Below are 21,762 nucleotides of genomic sequence, written 5' to 3'. Positions count from 1 at the left end.
AACAACTTGACTTGGGAGCAGCAGGGGAAATGTATTGTTTTGCAATACTTAGAGAATGCTTGTTTCTACAGAAAAGATTATTTAATGAATATATACATATATGTATACACTAAAATAGCTATACTCAAAAGTATCAATATGGTTACCAAACATGAATCTGCACAATGTCAGAGAGCTGCCTGGTAAATTTGAACTTTATTTAACTTTAAATCCCCCCCCCTTATATTTACATGTAAAACTTTGATCTCCTATTGTAGCCCCATCCTATTCCCAGGGACCATGATTTTAACAAACTTGAATTTGCACTATGTCAGGAAGCTTTCATGTAAATTCTTAAATGACCCCACCCTACTTTTGCGAATATCTCCCCTCTGAAGGGGGCATGGCCCTTCATTTGAACCTTCACCCAAGGATGCTTTTGGCCAGTTTTGGTTGAAATTGGCCCAGCAGTTCTGGAGAAGTCGAAAATGTAAAAAGTTTACAGATGGACAACAGGCGATCAGAAAAGCTCACTTGAGCTAGAAAAGGTTTGTCACATGGAATGCATAGGTAAGCTCTATCACTCACTATACAAACGTTACGAGTAAGGTTAATATTTTGAAATTTGGGTCAATCTCCAGTACGAAATGCAAGGCATCTATATGCAAATTATGAAGTCCTCTCATAAAATGTTGAATAGGTTAGGTTTCCTTAAAACTCTCAAGGTAATAAACTTTGGTACCTAAACAACCGTCTTGTCACACAGAATGTGCATATCAAATACAAGAACTCGATCTCACACCATTCAAAAGTTATGAGCAAGCTGGTTCAAGTTTCAGATATACAGGACAATGCTCAGACTCAACAAGAGGCCCATGGGCCACATCGCTCACCTTGGTCCATATCAGAAGACTTTCCATATATATTTGCATGTAAAACCGTAGTCCCTATTATGGCCCCAACCTACCCCTGGAGGCCATGGTTTTTACAAACTTGAATCTACACTATGTCAGAAAGCTTTCATGTAAATGTGAACTTCTTTGGCCCAATGGTTCTTGAGAACAAGATTTTTCCTATATATTTGTATGTAAAACTTTGATCCTCCCTTGTGGCCCCATCCTACCCCCAGGGGCCATGATTTGAACAAACTTGAATCTGCACTATATCAGAAAGCTTTCATGTAAATATCAGCTTTTCTGGCTCAGTGGTTCTTGAGAAGAAGATTTTTAAAGATTTTCCCTATATATTTGTATGTAAAACTTTGATCCCCTATTGCGGCCTCATCCGACCCCCGGGGGCCAGGATTTTAACAAACTTGAATCTGCATTGTCAGAAAGCCTTCATGTAAATATAAGTTTTTCTGGCTCAGTGATTCTTGAGAAGATTTTCTCTATATATTTGTATGTAAAACTTTGATCCCCTATTGTGGCCCCAGGGGGCCATTGTTTTAACAAACTTGAATCTGCACTATATCAGGAAGCTTTCATGTAAATCTCAGCTTTTCTGGCTCAGTGATTCTGGAGAAGAAGATTTTTAAAGATTTTTCCTAAATATTTGTATGTAAAATTTTGATCCCCTATTGTGGCCCCATCCGACCCCCGGGGGCCAGGATTTTAACAACTTAGAATCTGCACTATATCAGGAAGCTTTCATATAAATATCAGCTTTTCTGGCTCAGTGGTTCTTGAGAAGATTTTTTCCTATATATTTGTATGTAAAACTTTGATCCCCTATTGTGGCTCCATCCGACCCCTGGGGGCCAGGATTTTAACAATTTAAAATCTGCACTATATCAAGAAGCTTTCATATAAATCTCAGCTTTTCTGGCTCAGTGGTTCTTGAGAAGAAGATTTTTCCTGTATATTTGTATGTAAAACTTTGATTCCCTATTGTGGCCCCATCTGACCCCCGGGGTCCAGGATTTTATCAATTTAGAATCTGCACTATATCAGGAAGCTTTCATATAAATATCAGCTTTTCTGGCTCAGTGGTTCTTGAGAAGATTTTTCCTGTATATTTGTATGTAAAACTTTGATCCCCTATTGTGGCCCCATCCAACCCCCGGATTTTAACAATTTAGAATCTGCACTACCTAATAAAGCTTATCTATAAATTTCATCTTTTCTGGCCTAGTGGTTCTTGATTAGATTTTTTAATGACCCTACTCTATTTTTACCTTTTCTTGATTATCTCCCCTTGGAAGGTGGCCTGGCCCTTTATTTTAACAATTTAGAATTCCCTTTACCTAAGGATGCTTTGAGCCAACTTTGGTTGAAATTGGCCCAGTGGTTTTTGAGAAGAAGTCAAAAATGTTAGTTTACAGACGGACGGCTGATCAGAAAAGCTCACTTCAGCTAAAAACTTAAATCCACACAATTTATGAACATTTGCATAGGATTTAATATCGCTCCTGCTACGCTTGAATGCAAAACTTTGAGGGCGATGATTTGAACAAACTTGAATGTACTCCATGTCAGGAAGCTTTTTGAAGAACTAGAGCCACGAATAACAACTACATCATCATGAACGTAACCACCTTTGGCAATATCGACTTCTTGGGCCTTGTTAGCCGATTAAATATAGCGAGCAGCACACTGGATGTCAGGATCAATCAAGTATGCACCGGATCATCAGTAAATAATGGACTCATCAAAAGGAAGCATGATAAACAAGGTTTTTTCTACAATAGAATTTTGGCTCCCCCCCCCCCCCTTGCATTCTTTTGAATATAGTTCAAGTCAGGTTTAGTGGGAATATTGAAATGAACTTGGGATTTCTGTAATCCTTGTTCAGGACATTTACATTTACCTGCCTCCCCTCTCGAGGAATTTAAAATACTTTTAATGTTTGAAGAAAAAGTGGAGGGTTAAAATTGGAGGCGATACTGTACTGTATTCTAGAAATAGCTCAATGTATTGTATATAATAGGAAAGTAGAGGGAAATTGCAAATAGTTAATGAGGCAGGTAAAGTGTAAATATCTCACAAACAAGGATTTTACCCACAAAAATCTTAACTCTATGTGAACAGAGATATCATATGTCATACATAGTGATTATGCTGCGTTTGTTAAATTTGGGATGAACAAGCACATCAAACACACAATAAAGTTTCTTAATTAAATGACAAACAACTTTCTTTTCCATTTTTTTAATTTACTTTTTTTCTCATAACTTCATACAACTTTCTTTGCGTTTAGAATTTCCCACGTCATTACATACGAGCACTATATGAATTTTGGTGAATTGAGGTTCGTAACAAGAGAATCTAGATTTGAAGCACTTCATTATGGACTTGAAGCAATAGTAATGACAATTTGCCTTTTGAAACAATAAATAACTTATAATTGTCAACACAGATAAAACTGTCCTTTTTTCAGTTCACAGTAATAGGCTATAGCTCGCTTGCTTATAGTTTGTCCAAGAAATTGTCAAGAGCTGGTACACCCTCCTTTAATCCCTTGCGCTTCCTGGTGTCTATTACAACCTGGGCAGGTTTGCTGGAAGGATCAAATGGATCACCTGGGAGGACATCCCAATGGTCAAACACGCACTGTGGGAAAGCCTGACCTCCCGTGCAGGACCTCAGATCGCCAGTGAAACCTGAAAAGAAAGTATGAATACTTCAGTATTTCTGCCCCCATATCAAATTAATGGTAGGACTATGGAAATAAATGAGGCCAAGGGGTGAAAAAGCTCACCTGAGCCACCTTGCAGAGATTTAATGGGAATATCAATAACTGTTCAGCAATTAGCCAAGTCTTGCTATTCAACCACTCTACACACTAATGTCTCTGCGTACTCGCTTATATTTTCAGTGTAATTATTTGATGCTATTGAAAACATTCTACAAGATTCCCACAACTTGAATCATCATATCTCAGTTAAAGAAAAATTTATATATTCCTCATATGCATGTATATAAATATAAAATAGCAAAGCTCTACTGTGGACCCACTAATACCCTTGGGGGCCATGGAATGGAGAATATTGAATTTACACACAAGAGTAGATTTAGTAGTATTAAATAGTAATAACAAGACTAACTGTATTCCTCATGTTCTTGAATTTTCATCGCCTGAACATGAAGTTATCTTGCATGATTTCCAAAACAGATTTGAATTTCGTATTTAGTAACATTACTATCATTTGAATATCGGCCTAGATAGATGATAGCATCATGTTTTAAAAAAGGCTGTCATTTCCAATATATCATAATCAACATAAATAAAAGTGCACCTCCCATCATCGCCTATTAAATTAACTGATTCTAAGCAAGTACCAAATTTAGGAAATTTTTGCAACAGAGGGGCATTTCTCGCTTCTTTTACCAAAGCAACTACAAATGTTATGCAAGCTTGTGATTAACATGGATTTGGAGATCCTTCCTAAAAATGTTGATGTAGATACATACAATTACCCAACCACCCCAATCTTACTAGTAAAGGGAAAATAGTTGAATTGTAGGATATCACCAAACAAGATTGCTAAGCATAGCTATATGTCCCCCTTTATGGCAGTTCCAAGTGAATAGTAAGAATGTAAAGTCAAAGGGTGGGGGGTGTACAGCTGGGACGATTTTTTCCTATAATTATACAATCACCATTTTGTGTTATTTACCCCCCCCCCCCCCCCCCCATTCTTCGTGGTAGTTCTACAAGGTCAAAGGTGTGAATTGAATCCATGTATCCCCTTACTCATCAAGAATTTTAGACAATATATTGTTAAGATGTCATTGGCTTAATCATCTTTCTAAGACCAAATATTTTGTTGTTCTTTAATGAGAAAATGTTTCTAATAATTAGGACTAAATTCTAAAAGACCACAGGACAGTATGAAAATTGTCTATACCTTTGATCTTTTCTTGGTTTCAGTTGTATCAGGAACATTCTAGTAAATCATTCTTTTTCATAGGATTGACAGATTATTACAATGTAGTGTTCATCACATACAACTGATTTTTTTCTTAGAACAATCACCATTTTGTGTTATCTATCAATGTAAATATATACTTGACCCCCCCCCCTCCCCCTTCTTAGTGGTAGTTTGAAGTGAATGGTAAGACTGTAAGGTAGAAGGGTAAGTGTGTACAGATAGTACCCTTTTTTCTTTTCTAAAATATAAGACAATCAACATTTTGTGTTATTTACCCCCCCCCCCCCCCCTCCCCCTTGTATTTCTTCAAGGTTGAAGGTATGAACTGAATCCATGTAACACCAACACAACAACACCCCCCCCCCCCCCAAACATTTTTTGACAATATATAGTGAAGACATGCCCCCCCCCCCCCCCCCCCCCCCCTATATCTTTCTAGGACCAAATATTTTCTTTGTTTTTTTTTAACGGGAAAATGAGATTCCAATAATCAGGACTGAAATTCAAAAGACCACAGGACAGTATATAAATTGTCTACACCTTTGATCTCTTCTTGCTTTCAGTTGTATCAGGAACATTCTAGTAAATCATTCTTTTTCATAGGATTGACAGATTATTACAATGTAGTGTTCATCACATACAACTGATTTTTTTTCTTAGAACTATCACCATTTTGTGTTATCTATTAATGTAAATATATACTTGACCCCCCCCCCCTTCTTAGTGGTAGTTTGAAGTGAATGGTAAGACTGTAAGGTAGAAGGGTAAGTGTGTACAGCTAGTACCCTTTTTTCTTTTCTAAAATCTAAGACAATCAACATTTTGTGTTATTTACCCCCCCCCCCCTCCCCTCTGTATTTCTTCAAGGCTGAAGGTATGAACTGAACCCATGTAACACAACACCCCCCCCCCCTTTTGACAATATATAGTGAAGACACCCCCCCCCCCCCCCCCTTTCTAGGACCAAATATTTTCTTGTTTTGTTAACGAGAAAATGATTCCAATAATCAGGACTGAAATTCAAAAGACCACAGGACAGTATATAAATTGTCTACACCTTTGATTTCTTCTTGCTTTCAGTTGTATCAGGAACATTCTAGTAAATCATTCTTTTTCATAGGATTGACAGATTATTACAATGTAGTGTACATCACATACAACTGACTTCTTCAAGAGTGGCAATTGTCTTCTAACTGGCCACAGCGAACTTACCAAATGACTCATTTACAGGCAAGTGAGCCTTGACCAAGAACTGGGGGGTTGATCCAATCTGGTTATTTTCAAACACTACACCTCTCCTCTTATTCAAGCACTGGAAGATTCCTCCTACAGCTACCTCAGGACACTGCATTAAAAAATAAAAACCACAATTCACAAAAACATTTCACATCCCATTTTTTAAATCGAAGTTTCCCTTTCACCACCAGAAAGAATCCAAGACAATATACAGCTGCCCCAATTTTATGTACAATGTAAATGTACAATTTCTGACCTGAATTTCGACAAGGTAGATTGGCTCCATCAGTCTGGGCTTAGCAGTCAGCTGACAGGCATACAGGACTCTTCTGGCAGTGGGGATAATCTGGCCACCTCCTCGGTGAATGGCATCAGCATGCAATGTTACATCATGGATGTCAAACCTGGCGCCACGGACATTCTCTTCACAGAGGACACCCTATTGATATGAAGTTGACATTAGACAGCAAATATCACAATTTTCATCTGGTGATGTTTTATTTCAGAAAGGTGCTCTTTTATTTTATAATGTATAAAAACTTGCTTCTTTTGTTGCCCACTGGAATCCAGCCACCACACTGTCTTTAATTTCATTGAGATACTGCACTCCCTTTGTGACATCAATCAAAAGGTTGGGGCCTGTTCCTTCTGGTCCAAAGCACCAGATCTTCCTGGACTCACCAACATCCATTTCATATTTATCAGCCAAAACTCTTGCTCTTTCTTTAACTTCCTGTCTGGGGGTGATGTCGCCCTACAAATTTTAACATTCACAAAATTAAAATGTCCATTTCCCACTCACAATTTCGAAATCTATGACCTGAGAGCCTTATTCTATATATGCCGCAAGATAAAATCAATTTCTACCCTAGTCATCCATTATTTTCAAATGTACACCAATCAATCAACACATTAGAACAGTGACATGTTTTCAACTTGATCAGATACTGTACATTGCCTTACTTAACATTTTTTCTATAAGTTTTCGTGATATGTCACAAATTTAATATTTTTCACTGTATGTCTAGAAAACTGCTGTAACACACCAGAAACAGTTATAATGCCCTCCAAAAACAGCTATATCATCCCTTGCATGCATTAATTCTGCATATCAATTAGCTTGGGTTCGAAATTTAAACTCTTCGATTCATGCATTTCAATTCCAAGGATTTGTACAATTTAATCAAGATGAATTTCAGCAAAAACTTAATTAACAAGAGGTACTGTGAGCAATGCTCACTAAGAATACCCCCCTCTTACCCCAATCTCCCAAAGGGTGACAATTTTGACCTTGAGATCAAAGGTCAAGGTCATGAATGTGCATGACACATAGTCTCATGGTGATACACCCATGGCTTATGGTATGACTGTCAAAACTCTATAATCAACTTTGACCTTGAGGTAAAAGTTCAAGGTCATATAGAGGTCATGAAGGTACCTGACACATCGTCTCATGGTGATACACTCATGTGTCAAATATGGTATGCTTATGTCAAAGAACAAAGAAGTTATGGCCCGGACACGAATCCATTGTAAAAAAAAAAAACCCTTTAATTTTGACCTTGAGGTCAAGGTCATACAGAGGTCATGAAGGTACTCGACACATCGTCTCATGGTGATCCACCTGTGTGCCAAATATGGTATGCCTAAGTCAAAGAACAAAGAAGTTATGGCCCGGACACGAATCTGCACAGACAGACAGAGCGATTCCTAAATACTTCGTTCGGGGGGTATAATAACTCAAGTTTGTCCATTAAAAAAAAAAATAATCTCATGAAACTAGATGTTTTCAAGTATAAAGGGTACATACATTATCAATAGCTTCTGCTAATCCGTCAAATAGAGGTCTGGCCTTCATGAACAGTCTGTTGTGTTTGTTGGGAGACTTAGATAGACATGTAATGGAGGATTCATCTGACACCGTTTCTCTGTAGGATACAACTGGGTCAGATTTCTTGATGGGGATACAGGCATGGTCTTCCTCAAGATCCTTTAAACAGATTTCCAAGTGCAGCTCACCAGCACCAGCAATGATGTGTTCACCAGACTCTTCAATTGTACACTGAATACAAAGATTTTAAACAGAAATTAGCTGTGTAATTTATCTCACTTTCCAATGAAAATCACTTTGCTGTAATCATGAATTCATTATAAACGTGTTCACTTCCAAAACTTTATTTGATGAACTCAATAGAAAATGGAGTAAAAACAATTTGTTTCCAAAACTGGGGAAATAATAACATTAGCTTTGGTCTTTTGATGTCAAAATCCCAAAACCTCCATTTTCCAAAATACCGATAATGACTATAAGAAGATAACAAGAGGCCCACAGGCCGTTATCAGTCACCTGAGTATTAGGGCTATTCCAGAAATAAATACATGGGGGGTCGGGAGGTACCTTTTGTATATACCAAGCACCCATAAAAAAAAAAAAAAATAAATAAAAAATTACCCCATGACCCATCAAATTGATAAACTCATTTTACAATGACCCATCTAATTAAAAAAAACAACTAACCAGACCCACCACAAAAATATTTTTAAAAATGAAAACGGTACAAATCTCGCGAGGTTTTCGGGACAAACATTCTAGTCAATGACGCGGTAATGCCTGTGCGACATTGTATCACAGTAGTTCTGAAGAAACGATGTCACATCAACAATCAAAGGCATCTATGGCGGGAATGTTGGAAAGATTGGGAGTCCAAACGATGCTATTATCATGAAATGGGTATGGATATGTTTTTCCACGAATCGTTCGTCTTCTAATGGAGCCCGCGCCCAGAGGCCTCTATATCACCATCACACTGACTGATAAATATAACGCATCGGTACCCTCGTATAAATCAACTAAGGTTTGCCTATTTTTATTAGAAAACGGAATACCTATTGGTTTCAAAATATTCCCAAAATCGATGCACTGTAAACTGTAATAATCTACAGAACAGAGTTCGCCGCCATCACGTCCAAAGGGACCCTACTAAACGCGCCTCTAATTTGAAGAGTGCCGTAATGGAAAGTTATGCGCTGCAAAGAGCGACAACTCGAATAGTTCTATGTTACTTCCGATTTCGAAAGCACGTTTTCAAGTTTCCTTTGTAACCAACACGACAAGAGCGACAATAAAAATATTCTGAAAACTCAACACCCACGTGGCACAAAATAAAACAATAGAAACTACCCACAATAAATATTTTTTGAACAGTCCAACCACGGACCAAATAAAATATGAAAAAAATACGACTACCCACACAAAAAAATATCATTTGCCGCCCGACCCCCCCATTTGATAATTTCTGGAACAGCCCTTAGTTAAAAGCATCACTAGTCCCAAGGGCTATGAAATCTAGAAAACAATTTCCAATTCTGAATATTTAAGCTTAATTTCAATACACAAAAAACCAAAATGTATTCTTAAAACTTGAATGTCCTCAAAAGTGAATATAATGAAAGACTTTACATAATATACATTAACTCAAAATGACTAATTTCAACTTGTCCAAAAGCCAAAACCCTGGGGTTGCAAAATTCACAATTTTGGTACATCCTTTTCTGCTTTTCCTAAATATGCATGAAGTTTTTATACCATATCGACAAACTTCAAGAAGTCTTTCAAATGATAAAGATAATCTCTATAAATGGACAATGATTGACCACTACCAATCACAATAAGTCACTGGAGTGCCTCGGGTGACTTTCTTAAAATTTCAGTGTCGTACAAAAAACTAACCTGCACCATAGGATCAGATTTGGCGAGTCGTTTAAGGCCCTCAACTAGCTTGGGGAGTTCAGCTGGGTTTTTGCACTCCACAGCAACTCTGACAACAGGACTGACACTGAACTTCATCACTCTCATGTTATGGGCATCCTTGAATGTAGAGATGGTTCCAGTCTTGATAAGGTACTGGTCAACACCTACCAGTCCGCAGATGTTACCACAGGGGACATTCTCAATAGGCTCAATGTAACGTCCCATCATCAAAATGGTTCTACAAATGTCAAATTTCATATTCATTCAACTGTTTTAATTGTCACTTTGGACATCATTCTCCCAGAACTAGCCAGCATATTTCATTTCAAAAGTTAAACTAATCCCTATTGATTTAGGGGAGATCATTGACATTTTTTGGAGATCATAAATTCTTTAATGTTGTATTTTTTAATGAATATATTTGCTGAGGTGACCTATAAACTCATACACAAGTTTGTTTTCTTTCTCTTTTTATATCTATTAAAGTTCCGATACCTGTCATTTATTCCACAAGATATGGTATCAAAACCTGCAATTTAGTATCTTTTAATAGTAAAAGTAGTATGTTTACATTTTGTCTCAAGTCACCAGGACAGACATTGAAATCTGTTTTAGTACCAGTGAGCTAAAATGCTAAGTGGACTTCAATTTAACATTAGAGAGTGACTAAGAACTAAGAAATGCTTACATAAACAATAGTGCAAATTCCAGGTGGTTTTAATATACTGCTAAAATAAGGATCACCCTCCTTATTTTTGAAAAAGTCAAAATACATGTAGATTGAAAACTTTGATGGTGCTTGAAAACAATATTTTGGTTGAAATGTTCAAAAACAAAATTTTCCATCTAAAATTTATCATCAAATAATTAATATCAAAAATAAAACTAGAAGCTCATTTCTTGTAATGAGTAGGTCTTCCATTACATCACTTCCAGTAAACTTCCTGTTTATAGGAGAATCATTCACATCATCTCTAAGAAAGTGCCTTGGCAAAAATACATGTATTGTAAATTTTATTTTGAAATGTTGCAAGTAGTGTTTTTCTTCAATCTTTAACCAAGTAAAATTCTCTCATTCAATTTTTGATAGACCTTCCACATTACATCCCTACCTCTGGATGGACTTCTCATACAAGTCTTCCTTCTTCCCTGGAGTATAATTAGGTCCCATGATACGGGCCTTCATTCCAGTGGCAACTGTACCAGAGAAAACACGTCCAAAAGCGTAAAATCTACCCTTGTCAGAGGTGGGTACCATCTTGGAGATGTACATCATGAGAGGTCCCTTGGGGTTACATGACTTTACAGCTGAAAATTTCAAAGTCTAAAATATTAGTATTGTTCACTATTTTCAAATCCTTACAAGACATACATAGACAGAGTGCATCCACTAATTCTTGTCAAACTAGTTTGATTACATGGTTCTCCTCCCTGAAGTTGTCCCATAATTTGTTTACTTGTAGGACTGAAACGATATTCCCCTTTCATGATACGATACGCACTGCAATGACCAGGGCTCGAAATAATTGATGGCCCAATGGTCTGGGGCCAGTCAATTATGGATTTGGGTTAGTGATTTGCAAAAAGCATGTGCCCTTGGGGCAAGTATTTTAATACTCAATAAAATTTCTCAATGATCGGGCTAGTAAATATTTAATGTGCGTGTGTCCAGGTTTTTATCACATGTATATTCACATTTTGTTAAGTTGTACTATGAAGTAACACAAAGTAGATAAATTCATGAATGTTTCTAAGAATGAGTTGTCTTAAGCGGAGTATACAATCAGCAATCCTTGGATGTTTTCTCTAAACTTTACGAGCCACAGGAGGATATATGATATATCCAAGGATGTGTGTTTTCAGCTGCAAGCGCCCTAGAATGAGCCGTCTACTTTTGCGATGCTTTCGTAATTCAGTGACATTACATTTTCGCAAATGACAAGGTGACCTTTTTAAAGCAAAAAAATATGCACAAGAATAGCATGATTATGAAAGTTTTTTAAAAACCTGCTGTTAAAGCTAGTTTGAATAAACAAGGTACTAGACCTAATCATTAGTGATGAGTAATCAAACCAAAAACCATAATCATATATCGGTAATAATTGGACACGTGTAATCGATTATAATCAGAATTGTCATTTAAGTGTTTTTTCCTTCTTCCAAATAGATAACAGAATCATTAAACACACGGAAACAACTTTTGAAATTTTGTAAAAAAAAAAAAATCATTTCTTCTTACCCACAGCAGCATCATCATCCATAGGTCCTTCGTACAAGTTCTCCATACGGTAACGTTGAGCAGTGACAGGCGAGGGAAGATGAATGACAATCATCTGCAACATAGCATCTCCAGCGGGAAGCCACTTCCTCATGATAACCTTCAACAGCTGTTTCTCCTCTAATTCTTTATCGTCAACTGTAAGTTTAACTCCCATTTTCTCAGCTAGGGCCAGAGCCTTTTCCTTCGGACTCTTCATGCAGGTGTTAAAGACGTGGTAGATGGGGGTCAAAATGTATTTGACAAATCCACGATCTCCAGCATTGCTATCAATGGACCACTTCTTTTCCTTCTCATTGTAGAAGTTGTCTCCCCACAGTTTTCTCATTAGTTTGTCTTCAGCAATGCCAAATTTCTTGCTGTACATGGCACCAAAGTCTTTCAAGGTGAAAGCCCATCCATGAAGACCAGCTCCAAAGCCTACTGTTCCCTTCTTAGGGTCAACCTACAACACACCACACACCATGACTTCAAATTACATACAAATCCCCCCCAAATATTATGATTTAATGTGAAATTCACTCACAATGTGAAACAAGAGGCCCATGGACATTGGCACTCACAGAAAGTAACCTTGACCCTGCTGTTCATCAGAATATTTTCACCTTTGATCCCATAACATTTTGACCCCATATCATCGACCCCAACCTAGCTCCACAGTTTTGATTTTACTAAACTTAAAGGTCATGTTGCAAGTTTTAGCCACAATACGGACATAAAACTAAGTCCCCGATATCAAAAAGTCTCGTTCATTAGTTAGGTAGTAACATACAGCGATGTTTAATGCGACCTTCTCCAATCCACTGATTGTGAAAGTAGTGTTAGATATTTTTAAAAACTCAGTTTCTAGGAGCCTAATTTATTCACTGTTATTCATCATGGACAACATTTAATTCCAGGGATTTATCTAGCTATTTTATTTTACAACCCTTTTCCTATAAAAGGGGAAAATCAAGAGCCGCAGGCTCGACATGAACGCCAGAGGCTGGAATATGCTGGGGGGGGGGGGGGGGGGGGGGGGGGGGGGGGGGGGGGGGGTGGGGGGGGGTCGGGTCAGGTTTTTTTTTTGGTTTTTTTTTATTGCATATGACAGCCCACATAATGGTGTGTAAAATATTGAAATATGCATATCACAAAATTTGAATTTCATCACTTTCAACTTGAAAATTATGCAATACGTTTCATTTAAAACAGTTTTAAACATGAAGAATCTCCATACAAAATATAAAAAGCTCTACCTTAAAGAGGCATAGACATGATTTGAGCTGAAAAATTTCATATTTTCTTCCTCCCCTTTTAATGTTTAGGATGTTTAACTACGATGAATAATCAATTATACATTAAAATATCAAACAACTACTATTTTAAAAAACACTAAGTTGTCTTGTTTTCTCCTTTTTTATTCTAATTTTCAATATCAATTTCTTGTTTGATGAAAATGTGTAAAAAAGTTTTTTTCCAATTTGGTTTTGCTAAAGAAAAAAAAGTGCTAGTGCTGGAAATGAGAAAGGCAAAGGGGATAATGAAGACAAGAATGAAACTAAAAAGTAAACAAGAAAAAGAAAACATTTATGACAAAAATATTTTATTTTAGGGCAAGTGAATTTTGAACTTGGGCAGTGGATTTCTAGGTAGTACTTGCCCGTGGGCAAGTGACTGTAACAAAAAAATTCTAGACCCCTGCTGAATCCAAGGGAAATAACTGTTTTCATTAGATTTATCAAGTCCATTATGCGATGGATTCTTTTATTTTTCACGAACATTTTGATAATGCTGTTAAAGTGTTTAAGGAAAATTGTAATTTTCTGACGTTGATCCAATAATTCTAGAAGGGTGGAATTACCTTAAGGCCTTTGAGCAGGGAGGGATTTTTATCATGCCACACCTACTGTGACACAGGGCCGGTCTCATCCATTTAGTTGCCTCTTACGAAAAGGGGTACTGAGGACCTATTCTAAGCCGGGTCCCCAAAGGACTAATATGAAATGAAAGGTCTTGCCACAAGAAATATATATACAAGATTGAAAGATCTACCATAGATAGTTCAGGACATATACAGTTACCATGAATAGGTCAGATTTTTATTAAAATTTACAATTTATGTCTTCTTCATCCCAAAGACACTGCATACCAAATTTGAAAAAATTTGGGATGGCAATTATAAAATGTTTCAGTTGTTCGCTCATGAAGGCAGACACAGACCAACACCAATAGGTTATCTTAGTGACTCAGGCAACCTAAAGAGCTCATTTGAGCGAAAGTGTGGAAAATCAAGCAAGTGGGCCAGGCATGCTATTGTATTCTCAAGACTTACATTGATGTCTCCCATAGGGTTGTCATCTATTCCATAAGTGGCAATGATGACATTGACATTCTCAATAATTCTCTGGAAGACCTGGTACATGGGCTCTGCCTCCAGCTGAAGTGTAAGTAAAGCCAGATCCATCTTGTTCATGAAGAGGACAGGCTTGATTCTCTCTCCAATAGCTTGTCTCAACACAGTCTCAGTCTGTACACATACACCTGCAATACAATAAACCTTGTATAATCTGGCCATCTGCTTGAAGAAAATGGCTTGCATTAAGGGGCTGCTGTAAATTCAAGAAATTAAAGACAAAAACATGCCTTTCTTCACTGAGCAACAACCGTCAACACCTGGGTGCATCATTTGTGATAGTTCTTATTGACCTAAATAATCATCTTACTATTAAAAATTTGAAGCAATGTTTGTTTTCTGAAAAAGTAGTGATGCAAAACAGGCTGCATAATTTTAAACTTTCATGTAGGGTTGAAGTGGGAGCTTCAGTTCTTTGTCAATAATCAGCAGATTGCAAGAGCAAATTTAAGATATGGCCAAGAATAAAGATGTTAAAAGTTAAAAACACTATCATTGTACAGCACATTGTTTTTACTCCATGACTTTTGAAATCTGATTCTTGCATGTCAGACATTTCAATACCAGTCTGGACAATAAAATGCATCGAGTATACTTTTCTGCAGGTCTATTTGTCTACAATAATATTTTGATTAACAAATGATTTGTCTGCGATATTTAACTATAGCTCTTTCACTGCTTTCAGTTGTCTGTGATATTTAACTATATCTCTTTCACTGCTTTCAGTTGTCTGTGATACGAGCATGTAAATGACCTTTCCACTCGACATCAAAGTTGAATCGCAAAAATTTTCTATGCTGCCATAATACGAACAGCCTAAAAATTAATTCCTTAATTGTGCACTTCCCATAAATCATTTAAATTTGCTAAAGATGTGCACCATTTTTGCAATGCAGGACCAACAAACGAATGTGTAGTAGGAAAGCTCCTGTTATCAGTCCCCAATCAAAATCAACCACTTACGCAAGTCCTGGCAAAATCTCATATATTCCTTAACCAGGTAAGAAACCATGGATTCAAATCCCCACGCCTAGAGGTGTTAATGACAGACAGGTGGTCTAATGTTTCATTATTCATTTACAGTAAATATCCAATAGGTGTTTGAATTGTGTTACACAAACATTCTGGATTAATTTATGAATCTTTCTGGTTTTCCTAAATATGCATATAGTCTTTATATCTGTTCCACATCCATTGCGTATAAATGCGTAATGACCAAAAACAGATTGTAACCTCCTGTGCCGGGCCCCAGGGGAGGATATCATATCGGAATTGTTTGTAAGAGATTACATCTGATCAATTACTAAAATTACAAACATCTGCCTTTATTCTGTTTAATTTTATAGATCTTTAAAACAAGTGACAAGCACAGAAATTTCATGAAATTATTTTAGGTTTTTGTCATTATTCCTTACAATGTCAATTATACCAATTCAAAGGGACATTAGCTGTGAAAATGATGACTACCATTTTTTCTTTCTTAAAAAAATCTCTCAATGGCATGGTTAATAATAATCAAGGACAAATAATGAACCTCTACTCCGAGGATTATGAAATTTACGTAGAGGCTTTTCTGCTCTAATCATTTTGGAATTAGTTTTTCTTACAGATGAGCAGTTGTATAGATTTTTGAAAATTGGTTAATTTTGGCAGTTTTTGCCCCACCTGCAAAGCCCAATGTGTGCAGGAGTCCTGAAATCTACAATTTATGTCACCCTTGTCCCAAAGATGCTTCATACCAAATTTGAAAAGAATTGGAATGGTAGTCATCAAGAAGTTCTGCAATTTACCTGAAACACAGTCAACAACGACAAGAGCTCCATCAGTCACACGTAGAGCGGCTGTTACTTCAGAGGAGAAATCAACGTGGCCAGGGGAATCGATCAAGTTGATCAAGAAATCATTGCGACCTTCGGGGTCCTTCTCACCAATGATGTACTGGAGATCATCTTTCTTCAATTCGTAGTACAGAGATATAGCACTGAAAAAGTATATGACTGTTTTTAATTTGCTCTGTGAACAAATGCTAGACCAAGTCTCTTATATATGTATAAAACAGAATATTATCATTTTCTTCCTATACCTCCATGTTTATAATGGCACTTGTAGGAAAATGTTTAGCCTGCCCAACACACAATCAAGCAATGTACATATATAATCAAGTTGAAAGGACAGTCACACATGACTGACACGACTAATTTTATTTGGAAAATCACTTGGGCTCTTTGGAGTTTGAATCAGGGTTTGACACTAAGGCACGTCCGACCAACCGAGCCTACTAAATGATAGGTCCGGTCGGGTAAAATGTCAACTTACTAGTCCGACTGGTCGTGTTTAAAAATAAACAAATTTAAGAAACTTTACTTTAAATCCTAAGATATTCTATTCTTTAAAAAAAAAACTGTAAAGAGTTTACAAGCAATTTTGATCCGCATGATATAATCTATATTTTTAGTTCTAATAAGTCGCAGTCGGAAGTGATGTTCTACGACATCTACACAATATTAATGTGTGTAAAGTTATGTTTTGGTTAGATAGAATTATTGAATTCATTTTCATTAAAAAAATAAAACAGTTCATTTGAATTGAATATAAGAAAGTGTTGATCAAATTAATGAATTACGTCGTACACAACAATTTTTTGGTGTTTACATATGTGCGGGAATGTCTATATTCAAATACGATTTCTCGTCCTCAAGGAAAGCAAACGATGTCCCAAGAAAAATAAAAAAGGAAAACGTTGAGAAGAAGTGCTTATGAAATAGAAAAAAAAATAAAAATATTGAGGTCATTTTATTCTAAATGGATTAAAGAATTTCCGTGCCGGTATTAGAATTTAAAGAAACTGAAAATACGATTGAAAGTATATAAAAACATCAAATTGAATGGCGAGACTAAATCGTTTTTTGAGACAATTGTAATTTAAATTAAGTATTTAGATATGGAAAATCTATCAGGTTTTTTCTGGAGAGTTGGTCAGGGCTAGTGGATGTAAGGTCAGGTCTATTAAATATCATTTGAAGTAGCCCGACTGGTCTAGTGCTCAAAAAAGTTAATGTCAAACCCTGTGAATCCACACAAAATATCAAATGAGCACACAGAAGATAAACACACTAGCTGAAGCTGTTTTTCTGAGAATTGTCAACTAAGGGTGCAACGATAAACCGTGAGATGGTATATCGCAGTAATATTATGCTATGGTTCGATTCTCGATACGCCATACTGTACCGCGGTTCGGTATTCTCGGTCCGGATTTATATGAATCGTCCGCTTTGGTTCTAAATTTACGTTGTAAAAATGGCTTCCGGTAGTGGAAAACGTGGTTCTGTTGAATTAATTGCTCCTCCAGCAAGCCACAAATCTTCCATATGGGAGCACTTCGGTTTCCAAAAAACAACAGAAAACGGTAAGCAAGTCCCTGTTTCCAATGTTACAACTTGCAAGCACTGTTTTTCTGATGTGCCGTACATATCGGGGAAAACTTCGAACATGGCAACACACATGAAAAGGCATCACCCCTGCATTGATTTTTCTGTCACTCGGAAAAAGGTTCCTACACATTCACAAATGCGCTTGAAAGATGCTATGAAAGTTAAGATGCCAATAAACTCGCCCCAGTCAATGAATATATCACGTTCAATTGAAATATTTATTGCAACGGACATGCGGCCATATTCGATTGTTGAGAGCGAGGGGTTCAAACAAATGTTATCAACACTGGAACCAAAATACAAGCACCCATCCAGGACAGAAAAATATGCAGCTTTAAAGAGACATTAAATGATACCAAAATCAATGTAATTGGTTATTATTCTTAGTATCTTCTGTGTATCGCGATACGTATCGTATCGTGAGGTAAGCGTATTGTTGCACCCCTATTGTCAACAATTCGTTAGACGAGTTATATATATATTAGAAAGGAGCAATGACAATGGCTACAGCACACTATATCAATGGATGGGAATTAAGTGAGGAAATAACATGCTCCAGAAAACATCAGGCCATATAATCTAGAGCCATTAAAAACAACTCATGAGACAAATGAAGTTTATCAGACTCTGAAATTGTCTACCATTAGCAAGTCTTTTCCTAAAGAGGCCCAAACTATTATAGATGCATGTCTGGCTCATAAAGTCAGCAAGTTATAGGTACCAGAACACGTTTGTCAGAATTTGATGATTTACAAATATACGAGAAGTTATCTAAAATATACATTGACGTACTGTTCTAGAATACATTTATACAATATACATTCATGTTAAACTTTGAGCCCATATTGTGACCTCAACCCGAATCATTGATTAATGTTTGCATCCGATCCTTCATTTGTGGACACAATGTGGGACTTCTAAGAAACATCAAATCACAATTATTCAAGTAAAATGAAAGTTAAAACTTAAGTCCATCCCTGCAAAAATATTTTTTCTAAGCCTTATTTTAAAATCGTAGGAAAATTTCAAAGGCTCCCACCTCTTCAGCCTTTACATTTTATGCTAAATGGCAAATTCTTTGTTGTCCAATAGAATGAATGACCTTTACATCAACTAGATAGTAATTATATAGTTTGAAATAAATTAATAAAATTTAATAGTTGTATTTCCTTTGCACGTCAGTACACACACTAGAGCAGCAATGGATACCAAAAAACTGAAAACCGCAGGTCGTATTGGGTTCTATTTTTCTGGAATTCAGTTCAGGTCCAGTTATTATGATAGAATCATCAGAAATTCATTTAAAATATCGTGTCAAAATCTAAAGTGTGACTGTTTTTTGATTTATTGTCCAATGATGGCATCGTGGAGTCTGGGCAAAACAATAGCAGTATGCAAGATATGTCAGACAAATTTAAAATATGCCACATGATCAACATACCCAATGACAAGATAATTATTCTGAATGCATGGAATGGAAACAAGTAGAAGTGACAATGCTGTTTCTATTACCATAGATGTCAAGTCTAAACTAGAGTCTACATCCACAAGTAATTTAATACAAATATAGGTTTTTGATTTGTACTTATAGGTTATAAACTTTGTATGGGAAAATATGACGACCGAGTTTTTTGGCACTTCAGTCTGTCCGCGACAAAAAACAAGGTCGTCATATTTTCCCATACCAAGTCTATAACCTTTTTATTATATGCTTTCAATTTCATTTAGAAACTGACAATAATTTCATTTTAAACCTCTTTATTGGTTAAACTGAGTAAAAGATGAAAAACTCGAAAAATTTGAAAATTAACACCGTAATAATTTGTGGGCGTGATAAAAGCAACGGCTTGTGTATTGATTGTAACGTAATGTTTGCGGGCATATATCGTGTGATATATTCCCGCAAACTTTTAAAGATAAAAGAAGAGATGAAATTGAAAGTACATAATAATTGTATATATAAAATTTATATAGACAAGAACCCCAGATTTAAAAATTCTAAACCGACCCTGACCCGAAATTCGTGAAACCACGACAGCCCTAACACACACACACGTACATGTTAGTTATTAAGAAAGAAAAACTACACATTCATGGTAACCCTTACGTAGACTTGATGGTAATGCATCTCTCCTGTTCATCCTTTCTGGTGTCTGTAAATCGGGTTTCTCCTGCTTTTGCTGATGCAATGATACCAGCTTTGCTAACCAAAGAATCAGTCAGTGTTGACTTTCCATGATCGACGTGGGCAATCACAGACATGTTACGAATGTTATGTTTATGGTCCATGATCTCACGGATCTCGTCTACGGTAAAGTTCACCTAAAATACGAAGTCATACACGAATTAAAATCACCAAGTCCAGTACGATCAGATTCTCGACTTTAGGTTAATTTCAACGTCTCGTTTCGCTGGGATAAACAAAAATCTGATGTTCATCATAATTTGTATTAGATCCCTAGGTATTACATCACATGTTAAAAAATTTCTGTCATCTTAAATTCTTTGTTTACACATTATGAAATCAAAGTGTAGAATTATTCGTGTACACTCCAGTCTTACATGCGAGGAAGGTACATGTAACATACTGTTAATCTAACATCAAATCAATTTATTAAGATATTCAATGTAGTGTTTAGCGAACTTCAATCTGGAACGTATACGTCACTCATGGCCGGTGTACGTCAATTTAGAACACCAGCATAAAAGATCCATTTACAAGGACTCCTACGAAAAACATCTTAGTTAAACTCTAGATTTAAGTATATTAATCATTAAAATATCATTTAAAGTTCTCAAAATATGCGGATGGGGCCTACCATTTTGGATCGAGTCTTAGATGGACAACCACTATTTTGTGCTCAGCTGCCCTCTTTCGTTGACTCGACGGAAAAGACCGTGTGATCACGTGTGTTGCCGAATGTTGTGAAATGGTGCCACGCGTAATGCGGTGGTCGGTTGTTTCGTCTTGCATAGATTCCGGCTCTCTTCTTCAAAATATATATACACATAATCGAAGATCTCTATGTCTCTGCAGTCTGGCATAATCTCCTTCATGAAAACTGGTTTTATTCAACCATTTTGTTATTACAATTTCTTCGGTTTATGCTTTGCACCCCTTATGAAATGAATTTCTGTGCGAAATTAGTCTGATTAACACCAGCTCTGTCGCGTTAATAATGATAAAAAAAAATAAAAAAATAAAAAATAGATTAGTGAAGATTTGATTTTAATGAGACTGACAGGTAATGGGATGGGTGGGACGGAAGATCGATTCATTTTTTACCCCACGAATCCACAAATTCGGGGAGAAGTTAATAAAGAAAAAATAATTTTCAAAAACACTACAAATGAATATAAAGAAAATTAATAAGAGCACGTCGCATTGTATTTAGAGATATCTACCACATATGTTACTATTGAAATATGTCATGTATTTTACATTTTATCACTGACTGACATTATCCAATAAAATCTGTCATCATATTTACTCTCCTATTCATTCTCGAGTTTTTGTTCAGGAAATCATCATGGTAAAATGGAGATCGTACACGGACTCCGTGACCAAACGTGAGTTCTCAAAGAAAATTTTCCTTTTCTCTTGACAAATTCTCCTGAAATAATTTCTGGTTAAATTATGATGAAATAAAAACACTTATCTCAGAAATATTCATAACATCATATACATTTTAGAATACATTGCAGAGATACATTTTTAACATGAGCATTAATTTTGAAGAGGATTAATTCTGTATATATTCCCTCTATATCATAACAAAGATGATGACCATTACCCCGTAATGAGTTCAGTTCGTCATA

General features: G+C 36.3%; 1 protein-coding gene across 1 annotated transcript; it reads right to left on the bottom strand.

Annotated features, from left to right (window-relative positions):
- Positions 1 to 3,112: 3,112 nt before the first annotated feature.
- LOC125649007 (elongation factor 2-like) lies at positions 3,113 to 20,918 on the bottom strand. Its single transcript, XM_048876138.2, has 12 exons — positions 20,763 to 20,918; positions 20,051 to 20,265; positions 16,303 to 16,493; positions 14,432 to 14,640; positions 12,079 to 12,562; positions 10,952 to 11,147; positions 9,819 to 10,077; positions 7,899 to 8,150; positions 6,633 to 6,842; positions 6,345 to 6,527; positions 6,065 to 6,197; positions 3,113 to 3,580 (listed from the first exon to the last, which is right to left on the bottom strand). The coding sequence occupies exons 1-12, from the start codon at positions 20,763 to 20,765 to the stop codon at positions 3,387 to 3,389; spliced, it is 2,529 nt and encodes an 842-aa protein (XP_048732095.2). The 5' UTR covers positions 20,766 to 20,918; the 3' UTR covers positions 3,113 to 3,386.
- Positions 20,919 to 21,762: the final 844 nt, after the last annotated feature.

The sequence above is a fragment of the Ostrea edulis genome, chromosome 5 (genome assembly GCF_947568905.1).
Source record: "Ostrea edulis chromosome 5, xbOstEdul1.1, whole genome shotgun sequence".
Taxonomy (NCBI): Eukaryota; Metazoa; Mollusca; class Bivalvia; order Ostreida; family Ostreidae; genus Ostrea; species Ostrea edulis.
This window is presented reverse-complemented; position numbering and strand designations above follow the sequence as displayed.